This window comes from Lemur catta, chromosome 9 (genome assembly GCF_020740605.2).
Source record: "Lemur catta isolate mLemCat1 chromosome 9, mLemCat1.pri, whole genome shotgun sequence".
NCBI classification, from domain to species: Eukaryota; Metazoa; Chordata; class Mammalia; order Primates; family Lemuridae; genus Lemur; species Lemur catta.
This window is the reverse complement of record NC_059136.1, coordinates 8,564,955-8,589,190: the sequence shown is the minus strand read 5'-3', so window position 1 is coordinate 8,589,190 and position 24,236 is coordinate 8,564,955. Positions and strand designations below refer to the sequence as shown.

Sequence of the window (24,236 nt, the reverse complement as noted above, 5' to 3'; positions counted from 1 at the left end):
TGAAGTCATGTACTGTACATTTGTATTTTACTGTATGTAAATCACCTAAAATTATAACCATATATTGAGCTCTAGCTAATGATATGCATGCTGAAGTATTTTGGGTGTGAAGTGTCTTCAACTTATTTTGAAATTTTTAAAACTTTATTTTAAAAATAAAGTGGATGGATAGAAAGAGGAAAGGATAGTTGGATAGATATCTGATAAAGCAAATACATAAAAACATTAATTATAGGATCTAGCTGGTAAGTATTGGTTATTTGTTGTATAAATCTTTAAAATTATGTGTACATTTGAAAGAGTTAATAAATGTTGGGGAAAACATGAACAGGTGCTTTTTAAACCACATTAGCTCACTTGTGTGATTTTCTTTTTATCTTCTCCCCCCCACCCCCCAACAAAAAGAGACAGTGGAATAATGGGAAGGGTATGTTTTTTTAGACTCAAGACAGAAGAACTTTCAAATCATGATTCTGGCCGTGGGAAAGTTATTAATTTTATGGACTTGTCTTCCTTTGCAAAATGAGGATCATGAGACCTCATAGGGTTATTGTGAAGATAGAATGGAAGAAGTTGAGATAAACTGCATAGCCCAGTGCATGGCGCTTAGCAGGTCCTCAGTATTTTCTTCTTACCTGTTATCTGCAGAAAGGAGCTACCTAACATCAAATGCAGTGCCTGCTGCTAAAGACTTTATACTGAGGGTGGGGTGGGGGGAGATACAGCACAGGAATCAGGTGCCAGCTTCTGAGCAGGTGCCTGATCTTATTGTTGAGCATTTAACTCAAATAGAGAGGTGACTCAGAGCAAATAAGGGATCAGAAAGGTGTGGAAGGTAAAGAAACAAATGCTTCAAGGAAGTGTCACCCAGTAAGGTCAGAATTAACCAGGCTGTATTTGATATTTTTGTCCTTTTTTTTTTTTTTTGGAGACAAGGTCTCCCTCTGTTGCGGGGCTAGAGTGCTAGAGTGTAATGGCATGATTGTAGCTCACTGCAGCTTCATACTCCTGGGCTCAGGCCATCCTCTTACCGCAGCCTCCCTAGTAGCTGGGACTACAGGCATGCACTACCACATCTGGCTAATTTTTTTCTATTTTTGGTAGAGACAGTGTCTTGCTCTTACTCAGGCTAGTCTCAAACTCGTGACCTCAAGCCATCTTCCTGCCTCGGCCTCCCAGAATGCTAGGATTACAGGTGTGAGTCACCACGCCTGGTCCTTTTTGTCCTTTTGTCTGGCCTTGCGACATGCTAAGGTATTGATTATTAAAATTTGTATCTGCATTTGTAATTGTTTCCTCTGGGGCATGGATTTCTTTCCAGCCATGTGCCTCTGCTTGAACACCCTTTAAATCCTGAATTGGTCAGTGTGTATGTAGTTCTCTGGGGAAAATATACAATATGAAAGATAGATTTTGCTTCCAAAGAAATTTACCTTGGAAGTAGGGATACCAGACTAATACACAGGTGACATTAGGAAACAATGCAGTTCATTGTAAAATCACAGCTTCAAAGATGTGTTCATTCCTGTTGCGATACTCAAATATAGAAGTATCTGAGGACTTCAAAGTAAGGAGAAAACACTGTGGCCCAAGAAATCTGAGAATGCTCAGTGAAGAAGTTGAGACCCACGGGAACCCATGAAGAATGAGAGATGATAGCTAAGCTGGGAGGAGGAAGGCAGGCACAACTCCAGGGCACCATTCACCACTCCCTGGAGTTGACTAGTGTACAGCCTTGTGTGTATAGATGGCCGTATGTGGCAGCCCTGCAGTGGCCTTAGCTCTTGTCATCACATTTTGGGCACAAGAGGATGACTGAGGAAAAAATGGAGTCGTGTTAGTGAACCTAGAATAGAATTTGAAGTCCAGGAAGACTGGGAAGAGAGCAGGGAAAGGGAGGGGAACTGTCACTTAATGAGTACCTACCTCAGCCAGTCATTATGCTAGCATTTCACCCACCTCTTCTCGTTTGTTACAGTGACTGTGAGAGAGGTGATGGTATCTTATTCTAGGGATGAAGAAAGTGAAGTTCCAAGAGGTTAAATGACTCATGCCTGGTCACACAGATGGTAAATCCCAGATTTGAACCCAGATTTGTCAGACTCCAAAGCCCTTCCTCATTCCTCCGCTTTCGGAGTGACTCACTATACCAAGAAGCCTTTATTTCAAGTGAAATAAGCCCAAGCATATGTTTTCCTTTCTGTAGTTATTAATGTATTATCTTAATAAGAGTTAGTCTTATTATGCCTGAAGATGCATTTCTTTCTCTCATTAAACAAACAAAAAAAGCTGGTGGTGCCAGCAATTTGATTTGTCCTTATTGTGGGGAAATAAGACCTGTGTACTTAACAGGCAAAACCTGTTTTTAGTGTTTAGCCAACTCCTGTCTGGGTGTTCTTTTTAAAAGTAATTATACCCTTTATGATACACCCATATAAGTCTAACAGCTATTTCCCTTGGATCCCCATGTTGGGCTGCATTCAATTCTATTTCTTTCTTTTTTTTTTTTTTTAAAGAAAATAGCGTGTGTATGGGTCACCCTTATATGCCTGCCCGTGAAATTGATTCAACAAATTTGGTTGAACAAATACTGTATGTTGTCACAATATAGAAATGGCATGATTCTCTTTTGTAGTACTGTCTTCTGTTGAAGATTTTGCTTTCTATACATTTTTGTAGCTTTGTTTTGTCTTTCTTTGAGGGCTGATTCTACCTGGCCACAATAAAATCGCACATGCTGTATGTTGTAGCTTAATTTTAGGATCTTAGGCACTTGGAGACAGTGGTGTTTACCTAACTTGTCTATCTGTTTGCTTTTTGTTTGTGTGCGCTCCTCACTTATATTCATTTTCTCCTCCATTTACAGATGCTGGCCCTCGGGAGACACTGATGCATTTTGCTGTGCGGCTGGGACTGCTGAGGCTAACGTGGTTCCTGTTGCAGAAGCCGGGTGGCCGCGGAGCTCTCAGCATCCACAACCAGGAAGGGGCCACGCCTGTGAGCTTGGCCTTGGAGCGAGGTTATCACCAGCTGCACCGGCTTCTAACCGAGTAAGTGCTCCTGCTCCCTGTTCCCTCCTCTCACCACAGCCCCACCCCCTGCTGCACAGTAGCACTGCCCACTTGGCATCTCAGTGCAAGTTTCCCAATTGAAACCTCAGCTCAGTACCTTGCCTTCTGATGGAGGTCTGTAAGCTCGCTCCTGCTAACCACTTCATTGAGAGAAACAAATGTGAGTCGAATTACCATTACCACTTTCTGTCTCTTCTGCCTCCCTGCCTTCTTTGCTTCTTAGCTTTTAGATTTTACAGAAAACTCAGAATCTGAGTCTTGTCTGTGGGAGTAGCATAACATTACCAATGTATACAGTTTATCCTAGTTTAGTACAGAGGAAACAGTTTTTCTATGCCATATATATTTTTTTCTCGTATGTCTCTGAGGCTTGAAAGAGTTAATTAGAAACCATTACTTTCATATTATAATTATATACAGTAAACATGGTAAACAATTAAATTTTGGGTTGAATATAATTTCTGTGGATAAAATTTGAGAGCAGTGGTTTCTTCATATGAGTAATAATAAAAAGCAACTGACGGGGGTGGGGCAAGGGCAATATATGTAACCTAAACTTTTGTACCCCTGTAATATGCTGAAATAAAAAAAAAATAGCAACTGAGTTGTCCTGGAAACGTGCAGTAGGAAATCCTGTCTATCTTCGGGTTCAATTGTTTTAAGTTCTGAGTTTCTGGGAGGTTAGTTTTTTGGAGGAAGGTTGTTAGTCAAAACATTTGAAGAGTTTTTTATCCCTTATACAAATAAATAAATGCATTAGAGCAGCCAGTGTTTTTAATTGAAATATTATAAAAGTCAGAAGTTTTAAGAATAGTTTCTCTTGTTTAATATATTTTTTGTATTGCTTTTACGGTTATCGTCATCATCTTTTCCGCCACATGATCTGAACAAGAATAAACCCCATTGGATCTGTGTTTTTTAGGAATTGAGGGACTCTTACAAATTGAGTCAGTATTCCCAAATTCTCAGATCTTTTGCTCTTGCCAGATTTAATTCAGTTGCATTTTATATTTTACCATTTTTAGCTGTGTATGTGCAGGGTAGTCTGGAAGGACCAAGAAGAGATCTCAGAATGTAAAGCTACTTAACAGTTATATAAACAGTTTTTTCTTGCTTCACTTGCCAAGCTTATAACTTTCCCAGTCAAGTCAGACAGAAGGTTCATTGCAGAAAGCTTTCTGATGAGTGCTACAGATACAATGGTGGTAGGAGGAGCACTCTTCATTTCAAATGAGCTTTGGATACCTGAGTTCTCCTATGACAGTATTCCATTCCAGATATGTTCCATCTGGCCAACGACTGGATTCATTCTGTTGTTTGCCTCAGGAAGAGAGGCCTTGTTCCAAAAGTTGAAACAATTATCTTAGTATAACTATTATGAAGTTTAAATGTAATTCCTCTAAATTTGATTTTATAGCTCAGAGGTTTTGCTGGGAAGCAGAGTTGGTTAAGGACTGCCATCCAAATGGGGAAATAAAGTGATTACAACAGCCTCATTATATGCTTGGAGGGGGTGTCACAAGACTGCTGTTGCAGCACAGCTTTAAGGAAACTAGTGTGTGTTTGTTCTTGGAGAAGTTTTGTTTTGTTCTTTTTTTTTTTTTTTTTTTTGCTTGCTTTAAAGTACTACCTCTGTTACATGTGGGAAAGCCACTTACCTCCTTTTGAAGGAAGACTGGTTATGAGAAAACCGTCTTGAGAAATCTTTAAATAGAGGACTCTGATAGGAGAATATGAGCACCTTGCTGCAAATCTAGCCCTTAACTTGGATTCTTCTGGGCTGTTACAGTTCTGACGCTTAGAAAAAATGCTGAGTCATAGTTAGCATTTAAAGAATAGTAAGGAGGTGATTTTACTAAACCCCTCAGTCTTAAACTGAGATGCTAATAAACTTCACTAGAATTTCAACTGTTCAAGAGTCAGGAAAGATCATTGAGGTTTTTTGTTTTGGTTTTGGTTTCTCTCTCTTTCAGTAAAACATATATAACATAAAACTTTTTTTAACCATTTTTAGGTATACAGTTCAGTATAAGTGTACCGTGCTTGTACATAAGTATAATTGAATGTACTTAAGTGGTAATTAAGTACATTCACAGTGTTACGTAACCATCACCGCTATTCATTTCTAGAACTTTTTCATCACTCCAAACAGTAACTCTGTACCCATGAAGTACTAACTTCCCATTCACTCCCTTTCCCCCAGCGCCTGGTAACTTCTGTTCTACTTTATGTCCCTAAGAATTTGCCCATTCTAGATACTTCGTATAAGTGGAACATGCCACATTTGTTCTTCTGTGTCTGTCATCTTTCACATAGCATAATGTTGGTCGAGGTTCATCCATGTTATAGCATGTGTCAGGATAATAATGTATGTTTCAAAATTGCTAAAAGAGTAGATTTTAAACATTCTCTCCACAAAAAAATCAGTAGGTGAGGTGATGGATATGTTATTTAGCTTGATTTAATCTTTCTACAGGGTATACATATGTCAAAACTTCACATTTTACCAGATAAATATATACAATTATTATTTGCCAATTAAAAACTGCACATAGCCAAAAATGGAAAAAACCTAAATGTCCATCAGCAGATAAATGATTAAACAAAATGCAATATATATGTATAATGGAACATTATTCAGCCTTAAAAAGGAAAGATCATCTTTAACAGATGAAACTGAGATCCAGAGAGGTGCAGTGACTGGAATAGGACAACAAGGTGGCAGGGCCAGAAATAAGCCAAGTCTCCTAAGAGGCTGTCCAGAGCACCTCCCCCTCCTGGGATTCTTAATAAGGGGCCCAGGAATACGCTTCATGGGGTCTACATTTCTTCAAATTAGAGGCCAGAGTTTGTGCCCGTTTTTCTGAATAAAGAGTTTGTTTTGTGAAGTTCACAAAGGGTTTTGTAGAAAGCTAAGAATTGTCACATTGTATGATGGTGTCTTTGTAGTAGTTTACTAAAATCTTTAGACTTTGGGTGTCTTACCTTATCCTGTTTATTTTTTTAAAATTTTTCCCCATATAGGCTTGTGACTTTTATTGCCTCTTTTCAATTAGTATGAGATTGAAGTATAGTATGTACATTTTGCATTTATTAAGTAACTATTTATATTCTACTCTTTATTGAAAAGTCAAGCTTATTTAACCCTTTTTATAGCTCTCCCCAAATACATTTGTTTTAATTTCTTACTGCTTTGCCTTGCTTTTCATTTTTTTGTTTTGACTGGGGAGTGAGGGAGCCAGGGTGTTGTGCTGTTTGGGCCCAAGTTCTTTTTGTGTTTCTCTGTTCAAGGCTTATTTTGATTGACAGCTTATTTTGATAAACCAAGTCTTATGTGTATTAATTATTATTTGCCATTCTTGAAGATAGAAGTCTGTAAGACCTATGTGTTTAGAGAACTCTTGAAATTGATATTAAATTCCACCAAATAGTAACTATTCAGGACACTTTTTATATTAATAGTTTCCCTTTTTTGTAACCTGTGATTAACTTTCATTTAGTTCAGTGACAGGGAAGAGAGAGATTTATTGACTTGTTGCACTTTTGCTTTAGCTTATATTTTGATCTTACATTATAAATGTACATGCATTTTGTGATCTGAAAATTCACCTTAAATAAAAGGTTATCAGTCTTGCCTGAGAAGTCTTAGCCCTGGAAGAGTACCCAGAACACCTAGGCCTACTTCTGCTTTAGGTAGACAGTCATCTCCCCCAATTTGAAGACTCCACCCAAGTTTACCTAACTAGTTAGTTATGGACAGAGTAGGGACAGACCCCAGTTTGCAGGCTGTTGGCTTAGTGTATTCTAGGAAATGATGATATCAGGTGAGTGTGGCATGGTAGTCATCTAAGAAGAGAATATTAGAGCCAGGTGCTGTCAGATCTGGCTGATATCTCACTCACACATCACAAAGAAGAAATCTTGGGACCCGGATTACTCTTGTCAGAAGAGACAGAGCTTGAGAGTGAGAGGCAGCTCCAGGTAGTAGTGACTAAGTGTGCAACTTGAAAGTCAGACCTAAGCTTGCATTTTGGCTCTGCCATTTTTAGCTGTATTATGTTGGACACATTTAAGTAACTTTCCTTGCTAAGCCTTGATTTAACTTAGCTAAATAAATATAAAGGATAGTAATATCTACTTCCTGGAATGATAATCAAGTACCTGGTATATGCAGTGTGAAAAATTAGGGCTTATTTGTCATATAGATTCTGGTTATTCCATGGAGCTCGTAAAGGTGCTGTGAATATTTCAGCTTGAAGAGAGACAGTATAATATGGTGGAATTGCTTAGAGATGAATCGCTTAATTAAAATCTAGGATTCCCTACTTAGTAGTCTGTGTGACTTGGAAAAAATCACCTATTCACTCCGAGTCTCATGTTTCTCCTCTCTCATTGATAATCCCCGTTCTCTGTACAACAGGGTTGTTGGAACTAAATGAGATTTATGCAAATACTTTGTTAAACTCTAAGGTGCTCTATTTTAAAGTTTCTTAATTATACAGTAATAACGTCAGTAAAATTAGAATTCAGTAGTCAGTGAATTCAACTCAAATTGTAATTGATTGGTCTACCAAGTATCCTTTATAATATTTATTATAGTTCTCTGAACTAAAGTTCGTAGAGAGGTTGGGAGAATTGTGGTTAGATCAGCTAGTTTTGAATCCACGGCCTATCTCTGTCAAGCTATATAGTCTTGGGTGATTCATTGAGCCTCTCCAAGCCTCAGTTCCCGTTTTGTAACATGGGACGAGTAAGAGGACTACCTTCAGTGGGTTGATTTGAGAAATAAATGAAAGAATTCATGTAGAGAGCATAACTCAGTGACTGACATAGATGTTATCTCTTATTTCCCTTTCCTTCTAATGCCTTTATCAGTTTTTATGCATTGAAGAAATTTTGCCAAAATTTTGAAGTAGTTTTAGGCATCAGATGTCCCTACTTCATAAGAGTTTGAAATTATTCCCTACCATAATAAATATCACTTTAAATAAAATTAGTTTGGTTCTCTGATACATGCTGTGATGTTGATGCCTGTAGGTTATCAGAACAAGGAATTCTTGATTGTTAAAGAATAATTTACTATGCTACCACACTTACACGAAGAGTATTTCTTTCAAGATTTCCAACTCCAGAGTGTTAACATACAAAACATACAAGTGCTGAAATATTTCATTTGCCCTAAGAGCCAGTTTAAAAGTATTTGTTCTCATGAATGTCATCTCATTTTCAGTATCAGTTCAACAAATCATTATTGAATGCCTGTATGCACTAGAAACCATGGTTGGTGCATTACAGATACTTCATTTCATCCTTATGACAGTCTTTTGAAATAGGCATTATCTATGCTTTACAGATGACATATGGGGGCTCAGAGAATTAAAGTAACTAGCCAAAGCTACATAAAAGTGGTAGAGCAACTATTTCACAGACATCTGTGGAATTCCAAGGCCCATATTCTTCCCTTTACAAAAATTTGACAGAAAAAAGAGACTCAGGAGATGCTACTGGTTACAGGATGAAATAGCACTTAAATATGAAAGGGATATGTGCTTTCTGCTTAGTCCTAGCTTCCGTCTTTCCTGAGGAAAACAAAGTGCTCACTATAATAGCTTTATGTTTATATTACCCATCATACAATTTTTAAGTATGGTTGGTTACACTCAAGCTATCTTTTTATATTTTGATTTTCCTGGCAGCCTAATGAGTGGTAGGGTAGGTATTGTCATCCCTATTGTATGATTGAGGAAACTGAGGCCAGAGAGGTGAACTGATTTGCCCGAGGTCAGAACCAGGCTCAGGCCCAAAGCCCAGTGATCTGTCCAGGTTGAGATGACACTTGTGAACATGCAGAACACAGACCCATGCAAGCATTAGATGCTCAGTCATGTTTGTTGTAGTAGGCAGTATTGGCCCCTCTTAAAGGGTTTGTGCCTGTAAGTTCTCAAATCCTTCTTTTAAGACATTTGCACTTGAAACCTGAGTTGAGGGTTAGGTGGTAGAGTGACTACTGAAGTGTGCATATTTCACAATGGAATCAACTGCTATTGAGCAAGATGTTCTGTCGACAAAGTGCCTTTTTAAGGCCCTCTTCTTGACAGGTGGGTCCTCAGTAGCCCATCTGGTGAAAAACAAGTTCGGAGCCTTTTCTTTCGCTTAGGAAGGGAAAGGATGAAACAAATATATAACACAAACTTACCTTCAAAATTATAGCCAGAGAGCAGGATTTAGGATGACTTGACATTTCTCTGGCCTGAATCTGGTTCATCAGTCTGTCTGTCCGTTCATCCATCTGTCCATCTGACTTCCTTTGTCACTGTGTGATCTGGGTCACAGCTGCTTTGCATCATGCACAGTGCTACTTTGTTGCTTTACGTGTGTTCTCATTTAAACCTCTCAACAAACCTCTAAGGTGTGCACTTTGTCCTAATGTTCATAGTAACTCTCCAACTATTTATCCATTTGAAAACTCTTGTTTTTGCACATGACATCAATCTTTTATGATCACTAATTGCTGTAGCATTTTACTGTTATAATAAATATATATTTTATGCTTTCACTGGCCAATAGAATTTCTTCATAAAAAGCACATAGGAGATTTGTACTTTGAATTATGTGGAGAATGCTTACAGAATACTCCTTATTTTAATAGTATTTCCTGTACTGATAGTGCTGCTTCACTGACATGCCAGTGACCTCTACCATCACTTGATCATTGATCACATAAATGTTCAGTGTGCATCCAGCTGTTTGGCCTTAAAAATGACGAAACTGAACTTGGGTGCATCCCTGTTGTTTAGCATCTGTAGTTTCTTCATCTCAGTTTCTTCATCTGTAAAATGGGAAAAAATAATACGTATCTCATAAATCTATAAGAATTAAATGAGAACACGCTTATAAAAATCTTAGAAACTTAAAATGCCTCTTATTTGGAGAGCTAGGAAGGAAGATTCATTGAAAATATTTCAGCTTTGTATGAATATGACATTCTCTTCACCACCATCCAGTTTCTGATTTACTGGTTCCCAGTCAACCTCACCACGGAGTTTTAACACTATCTCTTGAAACAGCAGAGAAATTGAGCCAATTTTCCTCTTGGATTTTTTCAGGGTAAATAAAAGTAGGTGATGTAGGGATAGTTGCCTGACAGTTACCCTACAAACTAGGTCCCTGTGCTTGTTTTTTTTTTTAAGTCTAATATTCAGAAACTGTCTTCTTTTTTGTTCTTTAGAATCACACAAGTTTTATAGTGTACCACAGTCACAACTGATTGAGCATTTTGGGTGGCCAAAACACTCAGCTAACAGTTTGCACTCATGTTCATTTGATTCTCACAATAAACTCAGTATTCCCACTTTACAGATGAGGAAGTTGAAGTGCAGGGAAATTTAAGTAACTAGTCCAGTATCTCACAGGTGGTCATGTCAGGGTTAGGAATCAAACCAAATCTGTTTGACTTTCCAGCTTATGTTCTAACCATTACCTTATAAAACTTTTCTATTTTTAATTATTTAAAAGCACAAAATATAGAACAAAGTACTGATACACAGTAGTTGCTCAAATGATAGGCTTTCTTTCCTTTTCACTCTCCCTATGCTAATTATTAAGGGAGTATGGCAGTTCTATGTCCCCCCGCCCCCCCCCCACACACACACACAAAAAGGGAAGGGAGAGGAAAACTGAGTTTTAGCACCCAAATATCATATCTGCCTATTACTAGCCTCGCAGTGAGTTCCCTATAGATAGCTAAGATGCCATTTCGAGGTGGATCAGCTGTCTACCCTCACCCCACTTTTGGCATTTAGCCTTTCTGCCTCCATTTCAGTAGAGTTGTGGTTGATTTTGTAGAACTCGTTGAGGTTTGGCCCTGTTATGATGATGTGGTTTCATGGACGGTACTGCAATAGCCCTCAAAGAAGGAACTAGATGCTGCAGTTCCTTGTCGTAAATAGGCTCAGAGCAAAACACGCCTTTTGGGAGGGCTGACCTGGCTGCTTTTCTCTACTTTTAAAGCTGTAGTATGAAGCTGTAACCGAAATAGGATGGGCTTGCGATATTCGTGGTGCTTGGGCAGCCATGTGTGAGTATCAGCTTCCAAACCAATGCATTGTCAGTCTTCATTGTTGGCTCTCTGACATTTTCTCTAGCTTTTTGCTGTAACTCAACAAGGAGCATCTTTGAATTTTCCCTGAATGACTAGTGTTACTAGGACTGGAAAAGTGTTTTTCTCTGTAGTTAATTTGGCCAGGTTTTACATGTATGTTAGCATTAAGCTCAATGTTTCTCTTGAGTTGCAGCACGCTAGGCAAGGTACAAAGGCAGAGGTTGGTTGGTTGTTGATTGTTGTGTAGCAGTTAGAATGCTGGGAAATTAGTTGGGAATTCACCTTGGGCTTATTGAATTTTGTTGTACCACCTACATAAACCATGAGGATTTAGGCTGGTCATGGATACTTAGTTTGGATGCTGTAACCTTGTCTCTGAGGAGTGGCCTCTAACTTGTGTTACTCTGTAGTTGGAAACATGCTGTGGATCCTATAAAATTTATGATAAGGGAAAACCTAATATTCCTGATTAGCTTCTAATAAATTATATCAAACATACAACTTGTGTAATTTGAATGTGGTTTGACACTGTTTTGGAGGTAGGTATCATAATAGAAAGTGGAAAGAGGCACATTAAGTTTTAGAATTAGGTTTGGGTACAGATTCTGGCCTTTTCACTTACTAGCTGCATATTCATGGGGAAATTATCCCTTAAGACTCAGTTTCCACACATGTAAAATGGAAATACACTAATACCTGCCTCAAAATTGTTGTAAGGATTAAAAGTAGGTAATAAACCAGTAACAGTTATTACTGTTATCAAGTATTATGTACTGTACATAATTATATGTGCTGTACTTTTATGTGACTGGCAGCACAGTAGGTCTGTTTACACCAATATCACCACAGACACATGAGTAGAGCCATGTACCACGACATTACCATGGCTGTGACATTACTGGGTGATAGGAATTTTTGAGCTCTGTTATAATCTGATGGAACCACAGTTGTATGTGCAGTCGTTGATGGAAACATGGTTAGGTGGTGCGTGGCTATAGTTAATATTGTTGGCTTCTTTTGGTTTTTTTTTTTTTTTTTTTTTTTTGAGACAGAGTCTCACTCTGTTGCCCAAGCTAGAGTGAGTGCCGTGGGGTAAGCCTAGCTCACAGCAACCTCAAACTCCTGGGCTCAAGCAATCCTTCTGCTTCAGCCTCCCGAGTAGCTGGGATTACAGGCATGCACCACCATGCCCGGCTAATTTTTTCTATATATATTTTTAGTTGTCCATATAATTTCTTTCTATTTTAGTAGAGACGGGGTCTCGCTCTTGCTCAGGCTGGTCTTGAACTCCTGAGCTCAAAGGATCCACCCGCCTCGGCCTCCCAGAGTACTAGGATTACAGGCGTGAGCCACCGCGCCCGGCCTAGGTTTTTCATTTTTGCCTTCCTCCTCCTAATGTTGTCTTACTCCTCCAAGATTAAAATCCTAGTTCTTACTAGGCCTCACAAAGCTCTGAGATCTGAACCCTGTACAACTCTTAGACCTTATTTCATAACATTCTCCTCGTTCCCGTTGCTGTTTCTGCAATGGCCCTGGCCGCACTGGGTTGCTACCTGCAGGTCTTTTATCACGCGGCACCCTCTGCCTGGTGTGTTCTGTCCCACTCACTGTGCATGCTGGCTCTTTCATTCCATGCAGGTCAGTTGTCATGTCACCTCTTTGGCAAGCTGTTCCTGAACACTTGTCTGGAGAAGGCACTCTTTCTACCCCAAGACATTTTCTACCATAAGCATCTGTTTTATTTTCTTAAAAATAAAGAAATATCTTTATTTTAACCCAGTCCTCACCTATTCTATGATTTGGATTTGCATTTTAAAGTTTATACAGAGTAAGTCAAAATTCTCTGTACACTTATGCTGTAAATATCATCTGGGATCTTTGTATATGCATTTCCTTTTAGACAATATGTGCTTTTGAAAATACTTGAATACTGAATACCTCTTATTGCCATTTTAAAATGAAGTCTAAAGAAACATTTTGCTTTTAGCTTTTCTTCCTGCACATTAATCCAAATAAATTTTTACACTAAATTGCTTTGGAATAAGTAGATTGCTTGGAATGAATTTAAAAATTTATATTTTAGCCCTCATTCAGCCTTTAGTTCTGTCAAACCTTGGTTGGTTTACCTAAACTTCATCTATATGCAGAACATTGGCCTTGTCACTTGGAAGATTAAATATGTTTATGATAAAGTGCTCTGAGGAGCTGGATGCCACTTTATTATGATTGTATTTTATTATGTACTGTTATTTGTTCCTAATATTTCAGATTTGATTCACAGTGTGAGCAAATTATAGGAGTTCTTTGTGACATGACTGTAAAAGTTGGTATTTGGATGCTTTTGATTTTAATAACAATAATAAAATAACCACTTGGGACTGGACTTTTAAAATACTCTTGAATACTATTCAATTAGTTTTCAGCTTTGCCCAGGCCTGTATGAAGTATACCTTTGGGAGAAAATGAAACCTTGTACCATGTTCCCATCTATGCTATGCTTTTCTCTCCCCTGCCAGTAGCCTGTCTCCCCAGGATCTGTAGACATTTCATTTTCTGGTAATTTATTTTTAAAATCTTTACTTCTGCGATGAATTGGAAAGTAAAAAAAAAAAAAAAATGTGCTCCTTCATAATTGAGGCGGTGCAACAATTCATGTTTTTACAAAAGCAGCAAATTAAGGAGAGACATGAAAAAGTCATATCTGTTATATTAGGTCATTAAATATGAAATGTCTGATTTTGAATCAAGAGTTTATTATATCTCAAATAAGAAACAGTAAAGTTAATCAAAGTATGTGCCTAAACTGTTGACCCAGCTTTGCCATTGTAACAGTAAGCAAAGATGGCAGCGAAGAAGCCTGGAGAGCAAATGGTGATGAAATCACGAAAGACCTTTTCCACAGCTTTTTGAAAATCAAATATTTTTCCTTGTAAATAGTAGCCCAAAGCCCAGAAAAAGTGGTAGTCAGTTGATGCAAGGTCTGGCGAATACAGTGGATGACAGAGAGTTTCCAAGTCCAGGCTTCTAGAGTTTGAGCAACACTGTTCTTTTTGGCATGTCATCTTGCGAGAGGATTGGCCTTTCTCTATTGGCCAATCTCAGCTGCATAATCGCAAGCATCCTCATCATTTTGTCCAATTAGTTGCAGTAGACATCCGCTGTAATCGATTTACCAGGTCTCTGTAGTGGATAATACCAGCTCTGGACCACCAAGCCGACGCCATTAGCTTTTTTTTGATGAATATTCAGTTTTGGACTGTATTTCGGCACTTCATCTTTGTCCAACCGTTGTGCCAAATGTTTGTGATTGTCAAAAAGAATCGATATTCATCAAACATAACAATATGGTGTAGAAATGCTTCGCCTTTATGTTGTGACAGCAAAGAAAGGCAAGCTTCAAGATGATTTCTCTTCTGATACTCGTTTAATTCATGCAGTACCCGTCTGTCCAGCTTACCTTGCCCATTTGTTTCAAATGGTCCAATATTATTGGAATAGTAATGTCAGACTTTGCGGCTAATTCACACATAGGTTGAGATAGATTCGCTTCCACTACAGCTTTCAGCTCATCATTATCTACCTTAGTCTCAGGTCACCCACATGGCTCATTTTCAAGATTAAAATCCCCAGAACGGAACTTCTCAAACCATCGATGTACTTTGTGTTCATTAGCCACATCCTTTCCAACACTTTGATATTTAGAGCTCTCTGTGCTGCATTGGTTCCACAGTGGAACTCATCTTCAGAAATAACATGAAATTTTGACTTATCAGTGGTTTCACAAAAATTGCTGTAAAAAAGAATTTGAAAGATAATCACAAGCCAAAACATGCATTTGAAAGAATGAGGATATATCTTCATACGTACACACACAAAAAACCAAGACGTGTCAAAGTAAAATGTTAAGAGATACCAGCTGTCAAACTTAGTATCCAAGGAAATCAGACATTCCATACTTAATAACCTAATAATTTGTGAAAAAGACATTATGTCTCTATGGTGACCTATTTTATTTATCTAATTGCTTTTAGGTAGGATTAATTCATTTTAATTATAACTTAAGAAAAGTGCTGAATCAGTCAGCAGGCTCTATAAAAATGCACAAGGTTATTAGAAGCTTATTGGACGTGTTCAGTATGGGCTCTTTTCTTGAATTGTCGTGGCCTACAGTAACCTGATATAGTCAAGTGAACTTCCTGCCCGAAGATAGATGTCCTGCCCAGAATAATGAGCAGAAATTTCTTTCTCTTTTTCCTGAATTAGAAAAATTAGTTTACAGAGTGATGACTTAATTGTGATTAAAGTTATCAGTTTCTATAAGTGGAACAAATCGCTTATCTATAGAATCATGTTATCTTCACAGTTGGAAGCTTGTTTATCAGCTGATTTTAATGTTCACCATTACACTGGAGTATGGATTTGTATTTAATTCTTAATCTATCATATTAAGTTTCAAATGATTTTCAGTAATGAGACTGGAAGAAATGGATGTGCATTTCTTTGTCCTGATTACATTATTTAAATTGGTAAATATGTAGGGTTGCTATTTGATTTTGTTCTGTATTTTTGCTCCATGAGAAAGCTAGAAACTTGATATTTTAAGGATGAGTGCATACACATACTTCTTTCTCCCTTCCCTCTCCCCCTCCTCTCCTTTTCTCTCCCTCTCTTTTCCTCTTCTCCTCCTCCCCTTCCCCTTCCTACTCCTTCTCTCCTCAATGCCTTGGATATTGGACTTTTCTTCCTAATCTATTTTCTGTCATCAGCTTGAAATTACTTTATCTAGTCACATCGTTCTTCCCGAGTTTCAGGTTATTTTGTAAGCATTTCTCTCTTCTCTGTTCTCATTACCGCTGTTGATTTTGGTTAACAGTGGTAATGTTCTTGCTTTCAAAATCATTCTCAGTGGCCTGTGTTTCTCATACTCAGTAAGTAGCATCAAGCACTAGGTATGCAGAGGACTGTAAGTAGAAAGCCAACAGCTGTCCTGGAATAGACAAAGAAACAGAAGTTCTGACAGATCCACCTAGCTTGTACACAAATATAAATCCAGATAACATTTAAATAGAAATCTGTATTTTAACCACGTATCATCACTTAGATGACCTAAGTCATCTGGAGAGTGAGAGGATTGAAAAAGAGAAAGTGCATTACCGAGCAAGTAGAGAGATTGGTTAATCTGGGATTGTTTCTTAGGTGAGTATCTATTTGAAGTGACTGGTATTGGTCTGGGGATGAACTAAATATAACTGTGTTGGAGTCTAAGCTCAGCCTTCTGTGTCATGGTTTATTTCTCTTGTGTTTCTCTCAAGTAGCTCTCTGTGACACCTGCTGTCTCTGTCCTCTGGCCTAGGGCCAGCAACAGGGAGGATTATTTTTTAAGAATTAAGTTATACATAATAATATTCATAATGCCACCACCAAAAGACAGGATATTTCATTATCAGATATTACCTTTCATATTATATAGAGTTTTTAAAACAGTTGCAGCTAATACTCCATTTTGTAGTCTGATATTTTTCACTTTATCATATTCTTATCTATTTCTGTGATCTTTATTATTTTTGAGGCTCTGTAAGTTATTTTGTTTACCATGGGTATTTAAGCCATTCAACTAAAGTTGAATGTTAATTCATTATTTTAAAATATTATTAATAAAACTGATGAGTGGTGGAGTGAACCTCATGTTTTACTTACTGATTTTTGCTTCTGTTAAATTATTTCCCTAGGATAAATGTCAAGGAATTGTATAATAAGGTAAAAGGATATTATACTTGCAACTCCAGTATTGCAATGTTGCCAACCTTAACTTAACTGTTCTTTTCTTTTCTTTTCTTTTCTTTTCTTTTCTTTTCTTTTCTTTTCTTTTCTTTTCTTTTCTTTTCTTTCTTTCCTTTTCTCTTCTTTTCTTTTCTTTTCTTTTCATCAACTGGCACCTGTAGGTCACTTTAATGGGGTATTTTACAACCTTGGCTGCCCATTAGAATCACCTGAGGATTCCAATTACACATTAGACTCTCCTGGGGAGCTTTAAAAAACACTGCCCTCTAGGGCCTCCTGTAGAGATTTTGATTTAATTGGTGTAAGGAATGATCTGGATGTCAGGATTTTTAAAAAGTTCTCCAGGTAATTCCAAAGTTCAGTTAAGGTTAAGATGTTGCTTTAGTGAGAAAATTGGGCTTAACATTATATTTGAAAATTAATTCCTAAGAGTTATTTGTTGAATGAGGTTGGTAGCTGGAACCATGGGCTACTAACTATACTCCATATCTGTAATGCCTGTTGGTGGCTTAAATCTGATTCTGTAAGAGGAATCAACTAAGTGCCTTGATCACATCAATAAATACTTAGGTGTCAATATGGCATAAAATTGATTAAACTTTAATTTTTACTTATCCTGTGAATGTTGGTATATTAGATATTGATGTGTACATAACTGATATAGTGGCAGTATACTGAACATTCCTTTTTCAGGATCCTGAAAGCAGTGCAGTAAGGTGAAACTAAAAGACACAACTTGGCTATTAGAGAAGCAGGGTATTCCAGAAGTCATGAAACCTTTGAGTGGGGGAGCTGAAGGAGCCCCTCAGGATAAAAAGCAAGAGAGAATAATGACCACAGACTACTAACTATACCCCATATCCATAATGCACAGCAATCTAGAACTTGCACACTAATCACCCAAACTGTGTATTTGAAAAATATTTTGTTAATTTCATTCGTCTGTATTCTCTGGTACAAAATAGGCAGCAGAGGGAGGTTTGTGTGGTAGTTTAGAATGTTGGCCCAAATCCTGGCTCCATTACTTAGTAGCTGTTAGGCAAATTATTAAATTTCTCACAACTTCAGTTTCCTCATCTGCAAATTGGGGTAACAATATTCTTCTCCATGGGATAGTTAAGAGAATAAATGAGATGATGTGTGAAAAATGCATAGCTCAATGTCTGTTGCACTATTAAACAATTAATAAATATTATCAGTAAAAGGAAGTGGTTAAGGTATATACTCCCTCTGTTTGAGGAAAGAAATAGAAACCAATATTTAATGAGTACTTACCAGTAATATATATAAAGAATATCTCTATCCGTATATTTTTAATCCTTAAAACAACTCTGTAAGAAAACTGATATTATGTTCACTTTTCTTTAAATTCTGGCTCATAGAAACTACAGAATTTCTCTCAGATCGGACCATGGTATAAGTGGGATTCTACTCGGACCAATGCCTTTTCCATACCACCCTATGATTTTCCCTCTTAGAAAGTCTCAGTTCAACATAAATAGATAAATTGGTAGTGAATTGGTATGAGGAGCATTTTTCCCCCTTAGGAAAAGGTAGGTGCTGGTTGGTGTCAGTTTTGTGGACAACACGGTGAGCAATGTGGGCATGAGATTTTTCAGCCTGTCAGAGTTGATATTGCCTTTCATTTGAGTAAAATGTGCTCATCTTGAAAACAGCGAGGCAATGAGAATTTGGGCTAGGCAGTTTGTCTTGTATTTGTCAGAGTCTCGTCAACACTCATCATTCTGTTGACTAATTCAACAGATGGTGGGCTTTGGAACTTTTCATCAGAGAATGTTTGTGTGTTGAAAATGTTCTACTTGGAGTGGACGTGCTTTTGACTCGTAAAGAAATTTTTCCCTTAAAAGCCTCTTTGCTCCATGCTGTTTTTAAATGACCCTAAATACTTCCTGCTGTGGGCACCACTTTACAGGAAAGTGTTCCTGTAAAGACCAGCCCTTTCCACTTAAAGTAATGCAGCATTATATAATGGGGAGAGCGCAGGCTTTGGGGTTAAGCCAACCTGGATTCAAATCTTACTTATTAGTGATGTGCTAAGTAAGAAGGTACTAATATTTATTGACTGTCTACTGTGTGCCAGGCATTGTTAGATAATTTGTTTATTATCCCCTTTCATTGTGACAGCAACTTTTTTAAGGCACTGTTATCTTCTCTTTATAGATTAAGGTACATGCTCAAAGTTAAGTATCTGGCCCAAATTCTCACTTCCTATGTAAGTGGTAAAGTTTGCTTTTTAACTGAGGTTTATCAAACTGCTAATGTATGTGGTATACCGTGAGCAAATAAGGTAATATTTCTAACTCTCAGATTTTCTCATCTCTGAAACAGGAATAACAGTACTTTGAAGGACTGATATGAGGATTAAATGGTGTACTTAAAACTACCTTTCGGGGTGCCTATTTCTTAGTAGTTAGTCAAATAATTAGTGTCTTCCCTACCTTAAGTAAATAGTAATCATAAAAGAGTGAAAGAATTGTCACCTGCCTTTTTTAAATTGATGTTTTATATTTAACTTTTTATTTTGAACTCAGAACAGATACAAGAATAGTACAGTGAACTCCTGTATACCCTTCATCTAAATTCACCAGTTGTTAACATTTTGTTACATTTGCCTTATCTGTTTGTGTATACATACACACATATATAAAATTTTACTGAACTCCAGGAGTAAATTGCACATATCATAAGCATCTGTTCCTGAGTATTTCTGCGTATATTTCCTAAGAACAAGGACAGTCTCTTACATAACAGTGTGTTTATCAAAATTTGTAATTTAGCATGGGTATAATACAGTGATCTCATATAGTTTATATTTACTCTTTACTATCTGCTCAGTAATATTCTTTCAAGTAATATCCTTCTGAGACTTGGAAATTAAAAATATATCCTTTTAGGCAATTATTTTTCCTCCTGACCTTGATTATATACTGGATTTAGTAGTCGTGGCTTTTTAGTCTCCTATACCACTGTGCCTTTTAAGCCATTACTGCCCACTACATTGGCTTGTGCTAGAATTACCTCTTCAGGTTATCTGCCCCTTCCCAGAGAGCGATGATCTCAAAGCATTTTAAACATCTTGTGGAAAACAGAGGAATATTCCTACTCTTCTGCCCTGGAGTGAAATCCTAACATACCTTTGAGTACCTGCAGTATGTCAAGAGAATGTGCTGAGTAGTGTGGATCAGCAGGTCAGAAGATAGTGGTCCTTGTTCTCAGAGAGGTTACACGGATGAGTAAGGAGATCTTCCAGTGCAGTGCAACAGCAAGTCTTGCCGTGCTCAGAAGAAAAAGACTTCTCTTGGAGTTGTGCTGGAAACTTAGATATAATTCGGGGTTCCCAAGAATGTTTGATAACAGTATAAATTGCCTTATGTCAAGAAGATTGAAAGTTTCAAGGTAATCATGATTTCAACCTTTTATATCTTAAAGTCTGTTCTGGGCTCTAGTTGAATGTGACAGTCTAAGAGAACTCACTAATATCTGTTTTAGTAGGAATGAAAACATGCTTGTACTGCATAATTGCCAAACCTGTGGCCTTCTGGATTCTTGAGTGGGACCTTTTGACTGAATCCAAATTTTACAGAATGAATCCTTTTAATAAAGGGATTTGTTCTGTGAAGTCTGGATTTGGTCAAGGGGCTGCACTTGGGGATCTGGAGGGACACATGTGGCCTTCAGGCTGCAGGTTCCCCACCCCTTCCTTCATCTACAAATCTTTCTTTCTCTTCTTCTCCTCCTCCTCCTCCTCCGCCTCCGCCTCCACCGCCGCCGCCGCCGCCGCCGCCGCCGCCGCCGCCGCCGCCGCCGCCGCCTCCTCCTCCTCCTCCTCCCCCCCTTCTCCCTCCTCCTCCTCTCCCTCCTCCTCCTCTCCCTCCTTTCTCCCTTCTTCTTCCTCCTTCTCCCTTCTCCCTTCTCCCCCTCTCCTGAGGCTAGGGTGCCTCTTAATTTACCAACTGAAACAACCAGAATTTCTAGTGCATTTGTAGGTATGCTTTTCTGTCTTGCCAGACTTGATTTGGTTACAATAAAATCTTTGTGCACATTTTCCAAGGTAAATTTTAGACACCCAGGCTGGCATATTCCTCCTTATGACAGAAATAGAAGACTGAGGGTCAACTTAATTACTAACTGTAGACATGGGAGGCTTCTAATCAAGAGAATGCCAAGTAGTTGCTCTGCAAGTCCAAAAGAGACTGAACGAGGAAAATGACTTTAAAATAGTAAACATGGCAGTTGTGCATAAAGAAATTCTCTACTTTGGGAATTATAGAGTATTTAGGTGTACTTAGGAGGGTGAGTGGATGGAGAGAGCAAGGCTTTGTCTTCCCTCTACTGGGGGCATCACCATAGCAACTGTATTTCTGCATTAGGATTTTATCTGAAAACATTCAGCTACCTTAAAAGTTTGAAAACTAGCGTCTCTGTTTTTGTGAAAGTATACCAGGCCATGGTCTCCTGAGGTTCCTTGCAGCTCAGTCTAAAGCCTCTGAGCTGCTTTCTTCACAAGTACTTTTGATCAATGCTGTTGTAACATTGTGTCATAATTTAATTTGCAACTTTTTTTTTTTTTTTGCTTCTTAGTGATACATAAGAGGATGGTGCTTTTACAATTAGTAGCATCTTAATGTTGATGAAAATATGGTATATAAAGTGAATGCATACAAAAACACAGTATAAGGGTAAAATTTGTAATAGATTCTTTCCTGCTTTTTGTATCTGTGGAGGTAGAATTAACACCAATAAGCCAAACTGTGGCTGTCTAACAATAATTAATGTTTGACCTTATACTGTGTGTTTAGTTTTATCTTTAAGAAAGGTGTCCTGTTATCCTTGTAGCCCGGGCATCTAGTACAGTGTCTGCCATTTAGTAGGTGCTCAGTAAATGTTTTATTGAATGATCTTTGATATCACATTATGAAGCTAGACTATGAAAACAAGATTTTAGTTAGAAATGATTAGAAAAAAGACTGTCCAACAATCCCACTGCTGAGTATCTACCCAAAGGGAAAGAAGTCATGTAATCAAGAAGACGCCTGCACCCGAGTGTTCATGGCAGCACAATTCACAGTTGGAAAGATGTGGAACCAACTGAGTGGCCATCAGCTCATGAATGGGTAAAGAAAATGTGAGATACACACACACCCCATGGAGTACTACTTAGCCACAAAAAGAGATGAAATAATGTCTTTTGCAGCAACTTGGATGGAACTGGAGACCACTATCCTAAGTGAAGCTTCTCAAGAATGGAAATCCAAACACCACATGTTCTCACTAATAAGTAGGAGCTAAATGATGGGTACACATAGGCACAAAGAGATACAAAGGACAGTGGAAACCAGTGGGAGGGCAGGAGGTCAGGAGAGGGATAAAACTTACCGTTGGGTATAGTGAACACTATTCAGTGAGGGGCACACCAAAAGTCCTGACTTAAGCATTAAATAAGGTATCCATATAACAAAAACATTTGTATCTCCTTAATAATTTGAAATTTTAAAAAGTGACTTAATTCAAGAGAAAATAGTAAACTGTATAAGAAAGGAAAGTAATCATAGTACATTACTTGGATCAGCTGTGAACCAGCTGCATAGATGCATAATAATGTAGATACTGAATACTGATCCAACTGAAAATAAAATTATTATGAGGAGAAAAGGACAAGCTGTGCGCATGTGTTTTTTGGGAAGGGGGCAGGTAATGAACCAGGTACTCATTTTGTACGTTGGGTAGTCAGTTTGTAAGGCCTCATCAGTCTCAATTCCCACCTTCCTCTTCTGTGTGCATGTTCTGCTTTGTAATTCTGTTGTTTGATGATGAGTAGTTTTTATATAATGTGGCCCAAAAATGTTAGGCCAGGATTTCATCTGTTACTCTGTGAAAAATATGGTGATACAGAGAAATTGTTTGTATACTCTTAATTTTGTATTATATGCTGGCTTTGCGTCTTAAACCCTCAGTGAATTGCAACTCCAGTAGACACCGTCCCACACTGAAGGAACTTGTATTCTAGCGAGGGGTGGAAACAAGTATATGAAAAGCTATTAAATAGCCCAAAGGTTTTTTTGTTTGTTTGTTTTTTAAGCCACAGCAAAGTAGTATAACAAGGACCTTGTGTATTCAGAGGGGAGAAAAGATTCTGTATCAGTAGAGCGAATTGAAAAAGAGATCAGGAAGCCAGACCAAAAGATGGGTGGATTTTGGATAGGCTGGCATCCCTGGCTGATGGTGTGTTTCAGGAATGGACATGTGCAGTTTGGCTGCAAAATAGGGTATAAGAAGATCAACTGTGGCTGGAAAAGAACATCCATCAGTGCCACAATGTGAAGAATGTCGATGAACAGGCAGAATTGCTGGTGTAGCATGGCCTAAGAAGTCATCATTGTAAAGTGGAAAGAAAGAGCTTTACTTCTGGCTCTGCTTTAGCTGGGTGGCCTTGGTTATGAAGTTCTGTGGCTCTCTGCTTTATGTATCTATACAGTAGAGATAGGATGCTTTGTATAATAGTTTAAAAGAGAAAGCCTAGGTGATATGGGCACACAGTATGTGTTTCACTCCCAGTGCAAAAAGAACAAAAAAAATTTTGTTTTGCAGAGCAAAGCTTTTGAGCAAAAGAATGACATTGTGTTGCTTTAAAGCAATGATTTCTGGTAGATTGAAGGGTGGTGGAGTCTCCAGGGCGATTGGCTTATATGTAGCAAGAGTGTATTTGCTTAAATGTCACCTTAATAAGGCCTTCTTGACCTACCCCATTTAAAATTGCAACCTTCATTCCTGCTTTATTTTTCTCCATAGCACTTGCTTCTTCTGAGTGTTTTACTTATTTATCTTGATTGCTGTTGTCTCCCTTGTTGAACAGGACAGGGATTTTGGCATCACCAACACCTTGAATAGTGCCTGGCACATAAATACCTGATGAATGGATGGACGGACGGTGGGGTTTGCCCAGACCTATAGGTTGAAAGAGTGTTAATAGCAACAGATATTCATGGAAGCTGGTGGAAAAATAATTGCAACGACTGGTCTTTAGTATCTAGAGGGACTAGGAAGCAGCAGAATCCACAGGGACAAATGGGAGATTGAAGAGCTAGCACCTGGAGGTAATTGTGACAACAGAAACACATTCCTCTGGAAGGAGAGTGTGGGAGAGGTAGAAGGTAAATAGGTTGTGGTTACAGAAGGGAATTTCCCAAGGTTTAGATATTAGAAACGGAACAATCTGAGAATTAATAGTGGCAAGGTTGGTGGAACACTCCATTTTGCTTGAA

The 24,236-nt window shown here is 38.1% G+C and overlaps 1 protein-coding gene across 13 annotated transcripts in view; it reads left to right on the top strand.

Annotated features, from left to right (window-relative positions):
- Window positions 1-24,236, top strand: part of AKAP13 (A-kinase anchoring protein 13) — a 287,641-nt gene that overhangs the window by 120,362 nt on the left and 143,043 nt on the right. For 12 of the 13 annotated variants that reach the window (XM_045561061.1, XM_045561060.1, XM_045561049.1 and 9 more), the window contains exon 5: window positions 2,867-3,050. In XM_045561061.1, coding sequence (XP_045417017.1) covers window positions 2,867-3,050 — 184 coding nt within the window. Of the gene's footprint in view, window positions 1-2,866; window positions 3,051-3,164; window positions 3,232-24,236 lie in introns of those variants that run through there. The other variant, XM_045561059.1, reaches the window with a different exon arrangement.